Source organism: Phocoena sinus, chromosome 11 (genome assembly GCF_008692025.1).
Source record: "Phocoena sinus isolate mPhoSin1 chromosome 11, mPhoSin1.pri, whole genome shotgun sequence".
NCBI lineage: Eukaryota > Metazoa > Chordata > Mammalia > Artiodactyla > Phocoenidae > Phocoena > Phocoena sinus.
In genome coordinates, this window is record NC_045773.1 from 14441289 (window position 1) to 14458755 (window position 17467).

A 17467-nucleotide genomic window follows, 5' to 3' on the forward strand; every position below is an offset into this window, starting at 1 on the left:
AAAAAACTTTGCAAAAGCCTTTTCTTATTTTGTTTCTATATTTTCCTGAAATGTGAGTCCTCACAGTTCTAAAATACTACTAGATCATAAAAGCAAAGTTTCTTTCTTCCTCCTTCCCTCCCTCCTGCTTTCTCTTTCCCTCTTTTTGTCTCTTTCTTTCTCTCCACCCTTTCTCCCTTCCTTCCTTCCTCCCTCCCTCCTCCTTTCTTCCTTCCTCCCTCCCTTCCTTTCTCCTTTCCTTCCTTCCTTCCTTCCTTCCTTCCTTCCTCCCTCCCTCCCTCCCTTCCTTCCTTCCTCCCTCCCTCCCTCCTCCTTCCTTCCTTCCTTCCTTCCTTCCTTTTTCTCTCTCTCTCTCTTTCTTTCTTTCTTGCCCCTCTCTCTGGTATTGTGCTTCTTAAATAAGCATTGCCATAAATAAGGACTTTCATTCCTTACTCTCTTGTCATTATGCTTTTACAGAGTGAGCATCCCATTAATTTTATCTGGAGACAGAGAATACATTTGTTAACCCTCTGGCCTAGTTCAACCTGAACTGGAAGTTAAATTAAAGCTATTCACACTCTTGTACGAACTCTGCTTCAGTTCTATACTTTTAGCCATGAATAGAATTTTCATTACTAGTGCTATTTGAGAAAGCTTATATTTCTTCCCTGGATTTCTTAAATCTCATTATCCACAGCTTAAATCCAGGCCATACCAAGTATTTTAACTAGAAACTGGTACAGAGAACCTGTTTCCTAAGATGCTTATATTTGGGATTATTCTTAACTTGAAACTCATTTCAGAAAATCCCGTCAGTGGCCATTTTTAATCGAAGAGAGGGAAGCAGAATAACAAACCCAGCAAGGAGTGCCTTTGTTAAATTTTCAGACTTCAGCTAGCTGCTTTCATTTCCTCAACTTGAAATATTCATACAAAGAGCTTGGAATATAAGATTGTCCTATGGGGATACAATATGGATAAATTCATGAGTTCTGTAGAAAAGCAATCTTACTGTTATGGAAAAAGGAAAATCTTTTTTTTTTTTTTTTTTCTGAGTGATCTAAACATAGTCATGATCCTGTTCTACTGGTCAGTGTGTATACCTGGTTTCCCTTGGGGGAAAAATGTTATCATGTGCATGTATTTATCTGGTATTTGACACTTGACACTACAGTTGCTGCAGCCAATTGAAAAGCCACAGACGGTTTGGATGTAAGAGCAGTGGTAGCAGAATAGTACTTACATGTAGAGTGAAAGGACACAGATGAGTTTTGTGTAAATGAGTGCAAATTACCTAACATCTATGAGTGCAAATTACCTAACATCTCTGAGCCTCAGCTTTCTCTATAACTAGAGGTAACAATGGGTACGTAAAAGTCTTCTTGAAAGGATAAAATGAGGATATACTATGAGAATACATTCTGAAATATAAAGTTTGAACCAAAAATAAAGCTTACTAAGTCGCCTTATTACCATGATGATCACATAGGGACAGGAAGGTTCTATCATCCAAAGAGTCCCTAAGACTTTATTGCTATTTTCTACTCCACAATGTGAGTAATAATTTGCACATGAAACATAAAACTGGAGCCCATAATTCAAGGTGTGGTAGAGCCGAAAATGATACTGCACTTAGCAGTTAATTGACAGCTTCTCCATAATGTTTTATTAATACATAATATTAACCCTAAATAAATACTTCACCAATCATATGAGTGCTATGTGGCACTACAGCAGAGAAAATGATAATTTGGTTGAGGTAGGTTCTCGAGGCACATGTTCCTTCAGAATTATGTTCAGAATTATAACTCTTTAAGAATTATAGGGCTTAACCTTAGCTCTGCTCATAATCATAAACTTTCATATAAAGGAGATATTGTATATGGTTTATTATATTTAATCATTCTATTATTAATAGATCTAACATTTATTGAACACATTATATGCCAGGCACTGTGCTAAGTGCTTCATTGAAACCATATAATAATACCATGAGACACAGTACTATTGCTATTAACATTTTGTAGATGAGGAGATTGGGACTAGAATAGGTTGAGTAACATGCCCAATATCACACAGTAAGTTTTCAAAGAAAAGTTTTGAGCTAAAGTCTGTCTTTCCATAATGAACTCTAAACCACCATGTTTTTCTGCTCCCGCATGAGCTAACCAGCTACAACATGAGAATCACCTTTTTAGTCTGTATAATGTGTGCTTAGAAATATATTCTTCACCTAATGAGTTAACATGTTTTATAATCAGTGGGTAGAGTTCCTTTTGTCCAAGGGCCAGAAGATGAAATCATAGAGTTGTTTTTTTTTTTTAACATACTGAGATGCCTCCAAATTCCAATAAAGTTTCTAGACATGGGTTCCAAGGTCAGCTGGAAAAAAGGAAGTAACTTCTTTTCCTTCAGCTCAGTTCCAACTTGGATTTGAAATCTTTCTCTCCTGCAATTGCCAGTTACTTAAAAAGTAAGAACTGTAGGTCTCCTGAGAAAAGTGGTGATAGACTGGAATGGAAAGGATGAACAGTCACTTGCAGAAGTATATATATTCTTCTTGGATGATTTTTAGAACCTTTAAATTAATTTAGTTTTGGAAACAGCAGTGTAAAAATCCAATTTTGTTTTTTGAAATAGAAAAAGAATGAAAGGAATGTTTGCCATTGAATTCAGCATGTGTGTAAGATCAAAAGAGACCCAACTTGTAACCTAGGGTCCTGGTCTTTGAAAGTGGATCCTCTGCAGTGGTTCTTCAGGAGAATTTGGCAACATGTATCAGAAACCTTAGCTTTTATATTACTGTTACCCAAAAATTCTAATTTTTAAAAAATATACTGAGGAAGTTCCCATGGAGATGGGCAAAATATAGCCATTAGAATATGCATTACATCATTATTCATGACAATAAAAAATGAAAACAAAACGAAAGGAAACTAAATGTCCACCAGTAGGAGACTGACTGAAAACATACATCTGAATACCCCACTGTCATTACAATTGAGGGTACAGAAAACTGTTTAATGACCCAGAGATACATTCATAGTGTACATTTAAAAAAAAAAAATTAAAACATTTTACAGAAGAATATGCTGAAACAATTTGAGCAGCAAAATAAAGCAATATTGGATTATGACTGAAAGTATGAAATAAATATCTACTAATCAATACTGATATAAATAAAGGATTGAATAAATTAATAAATGAGGAGGGAGAAGTGAAAAATCTCCAATGAGGAAGAATTCCAAATAAATTACATAGATTAGAGGAGGTGTAGCATGACTCCCTACTCATTAGGTGTGGACAGCACATATTAACCTCCTTCCAAAGACTCAAATGTAAAGAGAGAAAAATGAGTATGCTTATGGTGGAGAATCCTGACAAAACTGCTTCCGCCAGGTGATGAAGGACAGCATCAGTAGCCATAGATCATTGTGATAGAGAGTAACCTTAATATGATGTGCGAAAATGGCACCTTACCTTTGTAGTCTTCTTACCCAAGACCCATAATCTCAGACTAATTATAAGAAAAATAGTAGACAAATTCTAATAGAGGGCCATCCTACAATAAAACTGACCACCACTCCTCAAAACTGTCAGGGTCATCAAAAACAAGAAAAGTCTGAGTCACTGTTACAGCCAAGAAGAGCCTAGGGAGACAAGAAAACTCAAAGTGGTATGTTGGATGGAATCTTGGAATAAAAAAAGGACATCAGGTAAAAAAAAAAACAACAAGGAAATTTGAGTAAATTATGGAGTTCAGTTAATTAAAATGTATTCATGTTGGTTCATTAATTGTAACAAAGGTACCATCTTAGTGTAAGATGTTAATAATAGGGGAAACTGTGTGTGGCATTATATGGGATCTCACTATACCATCTGCTCAATTTTTCTGTTCTAAAACTGTTATTTCAAAAGTATTAATTTTGAAAAAAAAAGTATTGATGAAATGGGAGAAAAGGAAGCAAGAATCTTCTATTTCTAAGAGATACGAAGGACCCCTTCAATAACAGTCTAACATTAGTTCTACCAAAGGAATTGAGAGTGACTGTCTCCAGTCTCAATTTAACAAGGAGTAACCTGGGGAAAAGATAATCCAGAAAGCTCCCAGAGTGACTATCCTTGAATCTTCCTTCATTGAAAGTTTGTAAGGAAAGAGCAGATCCCAGGAGAAATGTGTGATCACATATTGTTACACCAATCCCATTTTCAGTAGCCTGCAAACTCCCTGGGGCCTTTATATCATCTTTATTTCCCCAGGGCCTAGCCTAGCATCTGCTGCCAGGAGAATTCCTTTTGACTAAGTGAAGGAATAAAGGAACTAATTATTGAATGAGGTATTTAATGCATATTTGCTAAGTTAATAGATACTGGAGCTTAATTTGCCAAATGAATAAATGAGGGAATGTCAATAATCCTTATAAAGATTAAACACATTATTTAGAAATGGTAAATCCATTGTTCTGAGCAAGTCCTTGAGGATTGTGTTAGCACAGAAATAGAATGCAGAAACCCCTTCTCTCCCTCCTGTGTATTCCTTTATACCTCCTCAGCCAAAGCAGCACTGACAATGACCACAATTAATAAAATTGTTATAATTTATTGATTGCCTATTATAAGGCAGGACTCTGGTAGGAAAGTTTAATAGTATTTCCGGTCCTTACATCAGTCCTATTCTCTCTGTCGTCTATCTATCTATCTATCTATCCATCTATCTACCTAGTTTTTACCTTTGTTTTACAGATAAGAAAACTGATCATAGCGGCCCAGCTATTGACAGGGGATCTGAGAATTTAAACCCTGATCTCTTTGAATTCAGTCTATACTCTTTCCAGAACACAATGTTGCCTTGAAATGTTAGTAAATCTGCTGATAAATCTTTCAGCCCCAGGGTGAGTGTGTGTGTGACTGTGTTTTTGTTGAGGGGTTACTATCTTCCAATTTTTCAAAGATTGGCTTGAACATTTGTCAGTTCTCAGATTTGCATGGAGTTTACCATACTGTTTTATGCCAAGCAATATAAGATCATGATAAAAAAGCAAAGCAGTTAGTGAGAACCTAATGAGTAGGCTTCAGTATACATTGTGGGGCAAACGGGACAAGCTATGTTAGGAAAATAGTCTGCCCTCTATCCATTCAATTCAATGAGGAAAATAAAAAAGCTAAACTGCTTATTAGACATTCAAATGGGACAATTTTAAGATATCTCTCTGACTTTTTTTTTAAACTAAGTGTTAAAAGTCTGAAAAATTTGAATGTACCTAGTTTGGTTTTAAAATACTGTCATCTTGACTGTCTTGAGCAACCTTTCTGTGGTATGATCTGCAATGATGTCCATATGTGTAAAAAGAGAAGCAAAATCAATTAGCTGCTCTGTCATCTAAAAGTTCTGGAATAGATCAAAACATCTTGGTGAGACTTCAAATTTATTGCTTGACATTAATAGTCAAGCTGAGTATCTTTTTCTTCATAAATTAGAAAAAAATAAATAAGATATACATGTATAAAGGGCTTCCCTGGTGGTGCAGTGGTTGAGAGTCCGCCTGCCGATGCAGGGGACACGGGTTCGTGCCCCGGTCTGGGAAGATCCCACATGTCGCAGAGCGGCTAGGCCCTTGAGCCGTGGTCGCTGAGCCTGCACGTCCGGAGCCTGTGCTCCACAACGGGAGAAGCCACAACAGTGAGAGGCCCGTGTATCGCAAAAAAAAAAAAAAAAAAAAAGATATACATGTATACATAAATATAGTCCTCTGTGTGAAGGCTCCAGAACACATAGGAACATTTAGTGCAGCGACTAATTTCATTTACATTCCAGAGCATTGACAGCAAAGTTACTAAATTAAGATTCACACACAAAAAAGAAAAGAAAAGTAAATATGTTTGGTTGTTTACAAGAGTGGTAGGAGAGTTATGAGGGATATCAGTTTAACTTCTTTACTAAGAGCAAAGGCCTATGTTTTCTTGAGAGGAGACACACAGATCTATAAGTCAATCATACTACATTTGCATAGCACCTATCCAAGGAGTTTCTCGGGTGTTTCACAATACAATTAATTTGCAGCTTAGATAATTAAGAGTCTGCCATGTTAAACAAATGAGACAAAAGTGAGAGTTGAAAGCTGTGATCATGTCAGCTCTGAAACTCCAACATAGAAAGTGAGTTGCATGTCCCCAAAGTCATAGTAATTAAAGTTCAAGCAGGTATCTGAAGTTTTGTCTTAATTATTCTATACTCACATTAGCCTGTGGTGGTTTGAGATGGTTAACGTCTATGAGTAAACACTCTAGCCAGCCTTCTATAGACCTCACTCTCTATACTCCCTGCCTGCATGATTGCAGCAGACTCCTAGGTTGATTGGCATGTTTTCTGTGCTCTCCCTAATCATCTACCCCAGACTTTTATAAATGGTAGATACTACCATCATCGCATACAAACCAGTGGGTTGTATGCTCCACAATGGCCCTGATTGACTTTTAGAAACACTTTTTTCTTCTCATTCAAAAGCAGCTTGAATTTTGAAAAGGTTATCTTTGAATCCTTAAAAAAATTAATGTATAAAATTGAACTTACTTTTTTGCTGAATTATTAGTAATTACAGAGAATCTAAATGGGAAATACATCCATAATTTCATTCCCCAAATAACATCTTTTTACCATTTTGCTGAAATGTTTCAAGCCTTTTTTAAGGAAAACACTTACAGAACTGAGGGCTAACTACATCTGCACATGAGGAATTAATTCGTATATTAAAAGGATAATTTGATGTAAATATCAAATGGCTATGAGCATGAGTTTTGAAGTCAGAATCAGTGATATTTAGATTTGAATCCCAGATTTACAACTTACGTTTATCAAGTCATTTCATTTCTCTAAACTTCACCTCATTTACCTTCACAATTAGCCTTAAAAAATACCTGGGTTTTAGAGATGTGGGATTAACTGGAACTGTATTTACCCTGCTGGGAACAATTAGAAAACTGGACAAATATAATGGGAAACAAACTGATTCCAGAGATGTAACAATGGGTAGCACAAAACTGTGATCCCTAAAGGAGGGGAAATGTATGAAGTAAGCCATTGGAATCCCTGATTTTTGACCTGTAGGCACTTTCCAGAACACGGAATCAGGAAGCAAACATAAATAGGACAAGACTGCATCCCTGAGTTGAGGAGACACAGGTGACTGAAGTGGCTGGGATTGCAAAGCAAACTATCAGAGAGGATGAGACTAGAAAAAGAAAGTGCTCCAAAAATCTACGTAAGAGTGTCACATGAAGCTGGGCAAAGAACAAATTTTAGAGCTCAAACAGGGCTAGAAGATGTTAGAGTTCCACCAAGCCCGAGAAGAGAGACTTAGCAAACATTTAGAGCATTCAGTTGGGAGATGCATCTTAGAAGTAAACAGGCCTTAGACTAACATCTACTCTATATCTACCCAAGGAAGTTTAATAATAAGCTTTAGAAAGATGAGATTCATCATAACTTCTATCAATAAGATCCAATACTTGAAATAAATATACCACAATGCAGCATTCAATAACCCAACATTTATCATGTCTCTAATTCAATCTAAATTACTAGTTAAACTAAAAAGCATAAAAAATAGGAATCATGATAAGAAGAAAAAACAGTCAACAGAAACAGATCTGTAAATTACAGAGATTATAGAATTAGCTAACAAGGACATTCATACCATCAATAGGGCTCCTGAATGATAGCTGGGGGTTACAAGTAAAGAAACTGCAAACCTCAGTCTTTAATTAAGAAAGAGTCTCTAGGGAAACCCAAAGACAAGAGGAAAAACAAAAACAATGGAGGAAATTTTAGCCTCTGACACCACAACTACAGCAAACAGTAAACACAGCCTAACTCTGTGCCAAATAAACATAAAAATTTACACCAAAATCTAGTGTAAAATCACCTCTTTTTACCTGTTACATCATATCTAGGTTTCAGCAACAACAAAAAATATATAAAAGGCCCATTGACAAATACAAATGCAGAGACAAAGCAAGCATTGGAACCAGACTCAAATATGGCAAATATTTTTAAAGTATCAGACTGGGAATTTAAAATTTCTAAGATTAATATGTTAAGGGCTCTAATGGAAAAAGCAGACAACATGCAAGAACAGATGATTAATGTAGCAGAAAAAAAGGAGATTCTAAGAAAGGGTCTGGGGGATGGTGGTGTGATTAATTGAGAGATTGGGATTGACATATATACACTAATATGTATAAAATGGATAACTAATAAGAACCTGCTGTATAAAAATATAAATAAAATTCTAAAATTCAAAAAAAAATTATAGACATAAAAACACTGTAATACAAATGAGAATGCCTTTGATAGGCTCACCAGTGGGCTGAATGTGATGAAGGAAAGAGTAAGTGAACTAGAAGAAATATCAATAGAAACTTCCCAAATTAAATTTGAAGAGAAAAAAAAACAAAAAACAAAAAAACAACAGCAAAAGAATGGAATATCCAAGAACTGGGGGCAATTACAAAGGGTGCAACAGATGTCTAATGGGAATACCAGAAGGAGAACAAAGAGGGAAATGAACAGAATAAATATTTGAAATAACAATGACTGGAAATCTTCCAAAATTAATGACAGCCACCAAAGCGTAGACCCAGGAAGCTCAGAGAACAACAAGCAAGATAAATTCCAAAATAATCTACCCATTCAAGAGAAAGAATGTTCCCAGGGATAAAGGGAATTATCTCCTAATTACTTAGGAAGTATTTCCACAAATATTTAATGAAAACTAGTCAGTATTTCAGGAACTGTCGTAGGTCCTAAAAATAAAAAACTAAATAAGATGTGGCATTGACCTGTGTTATTTTTTTGTTGTTGTTCCTCTTTCCTATTCACCTATCCACCTACTGATTTCCTTCCTCCCTCCCTACTTTCCCTCCTTTCTCTTATTAACTAAAATATTTAAACCTTAGTTTCATGAATGTGTAGTTTATAGCATAAATAGTAGTCAGTAGTTAGCAAAAGTGTTTAGAAACATTGTTAATAAGAAAAAGAACTTTGATTCTATTCTTCACTGAACCAATTAGCTTGTTTCAGTTTGGGGTTTATCGAACTTATTACAGAGAAGTGCAGTACCTCAGAAAGTGAACAAGTAGATTTAAAAGGATTTATACAAAGCAGTCCCAACATTTGGGGAAAAAAATAACAAAACCAAGTGCTGAACAGCAATATTTTTATAAAGAGCTGTCAGAGAACATGATTATAATTATTCAATAGTTTGTAAAATGCTTGGCAATAAATCTGCAAATAGAGATTTATAATTTAAAAAGTGGTTTGATTTTGTTCTTTTCAGATTGTTATTTATGCCTATCACGTAATTAATTGTCTAGGGAGTGCATTGTTTTTATGTTTGTTAATGTTGCAAATTTTAAAAAGTCAGTAAAGTATTTGGTAAATGTCAAATTTTTTAATGGACTAGAAAGCTTCTTCAGTATGTTTGCAATGTTTCAACTATAGTGCAACTTGTTTTCTGAAAACTATTGGCGAGCATATATAAAAAGTCTTTTTGTTAGTAGCTAAAATTTGTATAATATTTTCCAAAGTATACAAAGCATTTTCATACACTTTCTGTTCATTTGAAGAAATGAGAACTAGATCTGCACTTCAGTTACACAGAATATATGTTTCTTATACATGACATTTTAACACTATCTCTTTGACCCTGTGGATGCTTTGGACTTTCCATTTTAACACCTAGGCATTTCAATTCCATATTAATAATTTAGTAAATATAATTTCAACATTAATTTTGGCAGATAAAGTGTTTTTAAGCATACTCCATTAAATCAATTATTTCCTTGACAATTTTCTATGAGGTGCAATTAAGTAATTCTCATCATTTTCCCATTCTTCCTTAATTTTATTTCATGTGCTGTAGTTCCTTTAGGTATAAACTTAACAATGAATGTATACTTTATCATTCAGGGTTTTTTTTGTACATACACATCGGACTTGCCATGGTTTTACATGTATTATCCACTCTCATCTTCAAAACAAACACAGGAGACAGGTATCATTATAACATTTTTTGTGTGAGAATATGGGAATTCATAAAGCTTAAGCAGCATGTTTGCTGATGGTCGGACAACTCTTGAGAAAATTGGGAATTCAGTCTGCCTCCTCTGACTTGGAGAGCAGTTATCTTAAGCATTTACTCCAAAGTTTCTAAGTTCAGAACTTCAAATCAGGTGGGACTAAATCTGAATCGCCCTCTCTTTCTTATCAGAAGCATAAAATTGAACAGGTTACTTGTATAATCTGAGCCTCATTTTACTCATATATAATAAAAATATTATGTACCCTGCATAATTATGAGGATTATGTCTGTCATATAAATTCTTAGTTATAAATGATTAACAAATGAAATTTATTTATATGAGATTCTTGAGAACCAGCCTCAATCCCTTTCAGTTATTTATTATATGAGTATTTTTTAAGTTACAGGAATCAATATTTCCTGATGCCAAACATGATAGAATAACCTATTAATATTATTTTCAGATACTGTCTTTCATTGGTTTTCTTTTTAAATTAATCAACTAATTGTCAAAGTATTTTGCTGACATTTTATGTTTTTTGTATACTTTATTTTCTGAGAAAGCTTGAAAATGGTGAAAGTTCATCATGTCTTAAAAGGCAGGCAAACAAAAATGGACAAAGCCTCAATTTGTCACTTTTTAAAGAATAATTTGATCAATCAATTATTTATTGGGCAATACTGTGGGACCAGTATTGTATAAAAATTAAATATGGTCTCTTAAATATATGAAAAATGGATAACCTGAGAAATTTAAAGAGCTACAAGATTTCATATATAGAAAGGAACCTAAAAGATGTAGTAACCAGCATTATTTGGATTACTCAGTATATTTACTTAATAACAAGATGCAGACTTTTAAGGATGTTTTCCATAGTTTGGAATGTAAGTCACTATTTCTGAATGTGAGGCCCACATTAAAAGTAGACTCTGGATTTATAAGTAAGCCCTGAAATGTGGTAGTGAGAGTCAAGTCCTTTACTCTTCAAAGTATGTTCTGTAGACAAGAAGAATCACTATTACCTAGGAGCCTGTTAGATATGGAGCAATCAGACATCACCCCAGATCTACAGAATTTCAACTTAACTGTGCCCCCAGATAATCCATATGTACATCAGTGTTTTAAAATGGCAAATCTGATCTATCACTTTGTTACTTCATTCTGGTGTTTATGGGCATAAAAATAAAATTTGAATATTGCCAAAAAGCAAAGAAATGTTCTCAATATTCCATGCACAAAAGCAGATATTTGGCTGCCTTCAAAGCTTTCCAAACCTACTGCTGATAAACACTTATCTGAGTAAAATAAAATGCCTCCACTGCCAGGACAGGTTTGGCTCAATTCTAATTATCCACTATGAACAATGGCTTTTAATTAGTCTTATTTTGGACACTAGCAGTGCAGGTTTTTCATTTACAAGAGTCGCTGATTAATTAAGCAAGGAGACACTCCAGGCAATATATTTCTGGATGTAGGATGAGATGGAGTGAAGGATACGTCGAAAGTTTAGTGACCTGCTCACCGTCTTATACAAGCTCACTTATTCCTTTGCAGTGTGCTGCCTAAACGGGTTTCATTGTGCTCAAACTCAAGTAAATATCGGCTTATTTGGGGAAATTGCCGCCCCAATCACTTTCAGAGTATTAGGCATGTTTATTTAAAGTCCAATCAGAAAGTTCCACTTTTGCCCAGCATTTAAAGTCTATTTGCTAATTTACCTTAGAGCAGCATTTGAATACCAAAATACTCATTTGTTTTAATTAAAACAACCAGGAAAAAAAACAAAACAGAACCTTACTTTCCAAGGGCAAAGCATTCCAGTTTTATAGATGAATCCTTTGCAGCTTGAATAGTTTCAGGAAAATGCACTTCAATCTTTGGTTCATATTCCCCCATCACACCTGTTAAATACCAAAAGAGCTAGCAGCATTTCTAGAGAATAGAAGTTTTCTATGAAGCAAATGCTTTATTTACCAAAATCTGATTATTCTGTTGTTCAATTAACAATATTTTTCTATACTATAATGAGTGACAGAGGGCAATGAAACCTCATGGTGCTATTTAAGGAATTAGTTTGTTCCTCTCTCCCCTAAAAAATAAATATTTAAGGTATCTCAAAGTATCAGAATAGAGGCATTCCAAATTTCCCTATATTCCACAACAGCATCTTAAAAAGAATTAGTATTTCCAATTAAGAACTGAATATACCCAGCTTTAAAATGCTTCTGAGTTATCGAGCAAGTTTCTTCTCTAGAGATTTCTTGGATCTTTCACCCATTCACAAAACTCACGGGCCAGATCTGCTTAGGAATAAAGAAGTTTTTAGCTAACACTGTGTAATAGATCTGATACAGCACCTCAATCCAACATATCAGTACTTTTGCAGCAAAACCTTTGAAGTAAGTAGTTGGGGTAAATAAAGACATAAATATTCTTATGTCAGTTTATTAAGGTTTTACCACTAAATGAGTTTACTGTACCCTTATAAAAATTTATTTTAATAATTTAAAATTTTTCAAAAGGAATTATGGATACGGGCTAAGATAAGACTAATAGTCTAAGGTATTGTAAATATGCTAGCTACCAGAAGAGTTGGAAAAAGTAGAAATGTATCTCCAGGCTATCCTCATTAACTTGATTAATTTAATGAACAACAAACTGTTGTTTAAAATGTTTAAATTTCTTTAAAACATCTTTAAAAATGTTGAATTTCTTTTATTTTTACTTATATATCAAACACCAGAATAATACATTACTAACATAAATGATGTATTGGTGGCCAGTACAAGTGCACAAAAAAGTGAAATTTACAAAATACATATAAAATGAAAATACCTCATTTTTAAGACCTTAATCATTCCAAACAGTCAAAGAGGCTCTGGTTGAGGAGGTCAAGAGTATTACTTCATTCAACTAAACTGGTAAACTTTATGTTTTCTATTTCTTTGACATCTGATATTTCTTGAGTGACTACTTTTAGAAGAGTTTTTTTTTTCTTTTTTAATATTATGTATGATGCTTCTGGTCATTTTTTACCATAAATGTGTTGAAAAGAATAGAGGAGATGGAAGAATGAAGGAATTAAGAAGAGATAGAGGAAACTAAGAGTAGATGGGGGAAGAAAGGAAAATATGGTAGCGTTTCTATGCATATTATTGGCTCATGAGCTCTTGCAATCATGAAGAGTACTCACTGAAGGGGAGAAATTGGACTTATGAATAAATCTAGTGGTTGCTGAATACTGAATTAAGACCGTGAAAATATATTTGAATGGTTAGTGATTATAAAAGCTCTGTCATAAGTACTCCCTCTAAGGAGCTAGTTCCATGATTCTTTAGCCATCATTAACATTGTATTCCTGCTTTTCTTAAGCTCCTTAGAGAGGAGAAAAACTCAATGCAGTGTTACATTTCAAGTCCAGAATCTGATCACAAAATGCATCAACAGATTTTCCATCTTTACATTTCCCACTGTGAATATGTAATTAAAGAATCAACTAGAGGATTTTTCTGCTTCAGTGACTTCCTTAGGTTTTCTAACTCTCTAAATCTTGTACCAGCTTGACTAAACTACAAAACTCATCAAAGACCAATCTGAATTATGTTCCTTGGAGGAATATAATTAGTATGAATGTTGTGTTTCATTTTTCTTTGGAATGCTCATAATTAATGTTGACTTGATTTACTTTCCTTGGATCTGAATCGTTTACCTGCCTTGCCAACCAGGAAAATAAAGGGTGAACAAAAGATACAAATACGGAAAAGAAGGAGACATTAAAGAGAAGCTGTGTCACATGTCCATTGAAAATATATTAATTCAGTCAGTAAGTTTGGCAGCACCCACACATGTCTACACACCTGCCTACTCTCCCAAACAAACATTGTTTTTGTAAACAAAATACTTCTTAAGCAAAGAAAAGATGATCTGTTCCAATGCCAGAGAAGAAATGGCACAGTATACCCAGAATCATCTATACTGTGCTATGTGGATAAATTATATAGTTTTCTATTTTTTTGTGTGATTTTCATCATATTGTGAATTAAGCCTCACCTCATAGATGATATGGCTCCACTGAACCAGAGGGAAGCAGAAAGCTCTACAGATCTCCCCAGGCTTCAAGATCCACAGATAAAGTATATCCCTAAGATAACTCATCATCTTACCATCAGTACGCTGCACTAATGGAGTGGGTGGTCCTTGAACACTTCTCTGGGCTTCTTTGTTTGTTATGTAGCAAGTATAGTTGCCAACATCTGATGGCTCCACTTTGGCAATGTACAAGTTTCCTGTCTCTTGTGAGACAAACCGCCTGTTGTCCTCTTGGACATATAAGGGGTTATCATTGAAAGTCCACGCATAAGATAAACCTAGAAAACAGAAAAAAGAAGTATTATCCTTACTGTATTCATTCTTACCTGAAAGTTCTGTGCCCTACTTCTCCATAAGTAGAATACAATTATACCCCTGCTTGTCCAGTTTATGCCTGTTGTCCTGCTGTAATTGTCATATTCCCTTATAGTTAAATATATCCCAATTTGGATGATATAGTCTCCCTATCCATCACTAGGTTTCTGTAATTAAGGATGTGGTGATAGGATGTCAAGGGAATAAGTGAATGAACTTATTAAGAAAAGCTATAAGATACAAAATACTAAGGACTCAAAATACACACTGAGTTTCTCCAGCAATGCTTGTGTTGAAGCAGTGTTTCTCAATTTGCAGTCAGAAGGATGCCCGCATTAATCATGTTTAGGTGTACTTGCTAAAAATTTAACTTCAAGATGTAAGTTCAAGGACTCTACCACTGATCTTGGAATTCATTCATTCCATCATTCAATCATCACATAATTTCTGAACACCTATTTTGTGACCATTTTCGGACTTAGAATACAGCAAAGTAAAACCTATGCCGTATAAAGCTTAACCAGTTAAACTAGTTACAACTAGTGTGGATAATGTCAATGTGGGATGATATGTGCTTTGACAGAAGCATTGTAGGGAGCCCATAGAAGGAAGCTAGAATGATCTGTGGTCAGAAAATTCTTCTGAAAAGAATTCCATGTTAGGGACTTCCCTGCGGTCCAGTTGTTAGGACATTGCCTTCCAATGCAGAGGGTGTGGGTTCGATCCCTGGTCAGGAAGCTAAGATCCCACATGCCTTGCGGTCAAAGGACCAAAACATAAAAGCAGAAGCAATGTTGTAACAGGTTCAATATAGACTTTAAAAATGGTCCATTCATCTGTCGATGAATGGCACAAGGAGATCAGCTCAGTGTCCACCTAGAGGGGTGGGATAGGGAGGGCGGGAGGAAGACGCAAGAGGGAGGGGATATGGGGATAAGTGTATATGTATAGCTAATTCACTTTGTTATACAGCAGAAATTAACACCATTGTACAGCAATTATACTCCAATAAAGATGTTTAAAAAAATGCACATTAAAAATATCTTTAAAAAAAAAATTTCCATGTTCAAACCAGAAGTATGATTGGGAGCTATCCAAGCAGCAGATGAGCAGCCAGACATTGCTCAGAGAATAAAAGCTTGAAGATGAAAAAGAACATATCAGTTTTGCTGAACATCAATCTATCTCTGGAAATCTTATATATAAATATGAATGTAAATATATAGAGACATATATAATTGATATAATGAACATACTATAAAATCCACAGATCCTAAGTGTTCAGTCCAATTAGTTTTAACAATCTAAACCCTGGGAAACCACCAACCCAAAATAAAATATGGAACATTTCCATCTCTTCAGAAATTTTTTTATGTCCCTTCTGGTCAATCTCTACCATTGTAACAACTACCTGATTTCTATCATCATAGATTATTTCTGCCAGTATTGGAATTTCATAAAAATGTAATCAAAGAGAATGTACGTGTTTTTTTTCAATTTTTATTTTATATTGGAGTATAGTTGATTAACAATGTCGTGTTAGTGTCAGATGTGCAGCAAAGTGATTCAGTTATGCATATACATGTAGCTATTATTTTCAAATTCTTTTCTCATTTAGGTTATTACAGAGTATTGAGCAGAGCTCCCTGTGCTATACAGTAGGTCCTTGTTGGTTATCAATTTTAAATATAGCAGTGTGTACATGTCAATCCCAAACTCCCAATGTACTGTTTTGTGTCTGGTTTCTTGAACATATTTTAATGTTTCCCTATGTAGTTATGACTACCAGTACTTCTTTCCTTTTTATTGCTGAGTGGGATTCCATTCTATGAATATACCAAAATGTGTTTGGCTGCTTTCTTCTTGAAAAACATATGAATTATTTCCATCTCGGGACCATTGTATATTAGGTTGAAATAAACATTCTTTTCTAAAACTATCTGTGGACTTTTCATTTTTCTTCGTTAAGTTCTTAGGAGTGAGCCATAGGATAGATGCATGTTTTACTTTATAAAAAACTACAGAAGAACTTTCCAAAGTTGTATCGGTTGATATCTCCATCAGCAATATATGAACGTTAGAGTTGTTCTAAATTTTTGCAAAAATTACGTGTTGTCATTTTTTATTTTAGCCAGATATCTTTGAGCAAAGGAAAATATTCTCATGGATTAAGGTTTTATAAGTGTGGTACTATATGAAGGTTAAAAATTATACGTATTATGGAAACTAGGTAGAACGGAACTTATGTCTAGGAAAGTGGAAGAATATAAATGGTTCAAAAATGACCCCTCCCCCCTAATAAGTGGAAAGTATAGGTGCTGGGGGTGAAAAGGGGGATATACTAGTTATGGTTAAAATATCTTCACCTGTAGATGAATTTGGACATCACACGCTTAGAAATCACAGCTCATAGGAGAGCACCTGAAGCAACTAGGGGCCTCTTGTCCAGACAGAAGTTGCAGGTCATATCTGTCATCTGCACTTACATTAAAACTGGTGCAGAAGCAAGACATGGTAGAGACCAAAAAAAAAGGCTAATTATTTCTGATGTGATCTAGCAGGTCTTTCCAGATAGAAGCAGACCACCTGAACATTCTTCACTAGTCGTACTGATTTAAAATTGTCTAAAGGATGAGGAAACAATACAGATTGACAGCTATTCTGACCTTAAACGGATCCATATAGAAAAACTTTTGAGAAATTGGGGTATGGAATTTTGCCCTCTTTATCATCCCTTTCACCAAGAGAAAAAGACATAAAGCGTTAACAATACACTTAGGGAACCAGATTATTAAAAGAATATAAGAAAGGAGGATAGGAAGGAGAAAGAAGAAAAGAGTGGGTGTAACAAGAAAACAGACTAATAGTGAGGAGGAACTAAATCAAATCAAATCATATATTATACGTTAAATTATATATATTCTATATAATAGTATATTAAATTCTCACAACAATTCATAAATGATTTCAACAAAAATAAATTCATCTATACAGCCAGAAC

General features: G+C 34.6%; 1 protein-coding gene across 6 annotated transcripts in view; it reads right to left on the minus strand.

Moving 5' to 3' along the window:
• The window catches only part of CNTN6 (contactin 6), a 293620-nt gene that overhangs the window by 78480 nt on the left and 197673 nt on the right, over nucleotides 1-17467 (minus strand). For 3 of the 6 annotated variants that reach the window (XM_032648985.1, XM_032648982.1, XM_032648981.1), the window contains 2 exons: nucleotides 14226-14429; nucleotides 11861-11963 (listed from right to left, as the gene is read on the minus strand). The exons of 1 other annotated variant lie outside the window; for it this stretch is intronic. Coding sequence is in view for 4 of the 5 variants with exons in the window: in XM_032648982.1 (XP_032504873.1) it covers nucleotides 11861-11963; nucleotides 14226-14429 (307 nt within the window). In the remaining variant the exon portion in view is untranslated. The remainder of the gene's footprint in view (nucleotides 1-11860; nucleotides 11964-14225; nucleotides 14430-17467) is intronic. 2 more of the 6 variants (XM_032648986.1, XM_032648983.1) reach the window with 1 other exon arrangement.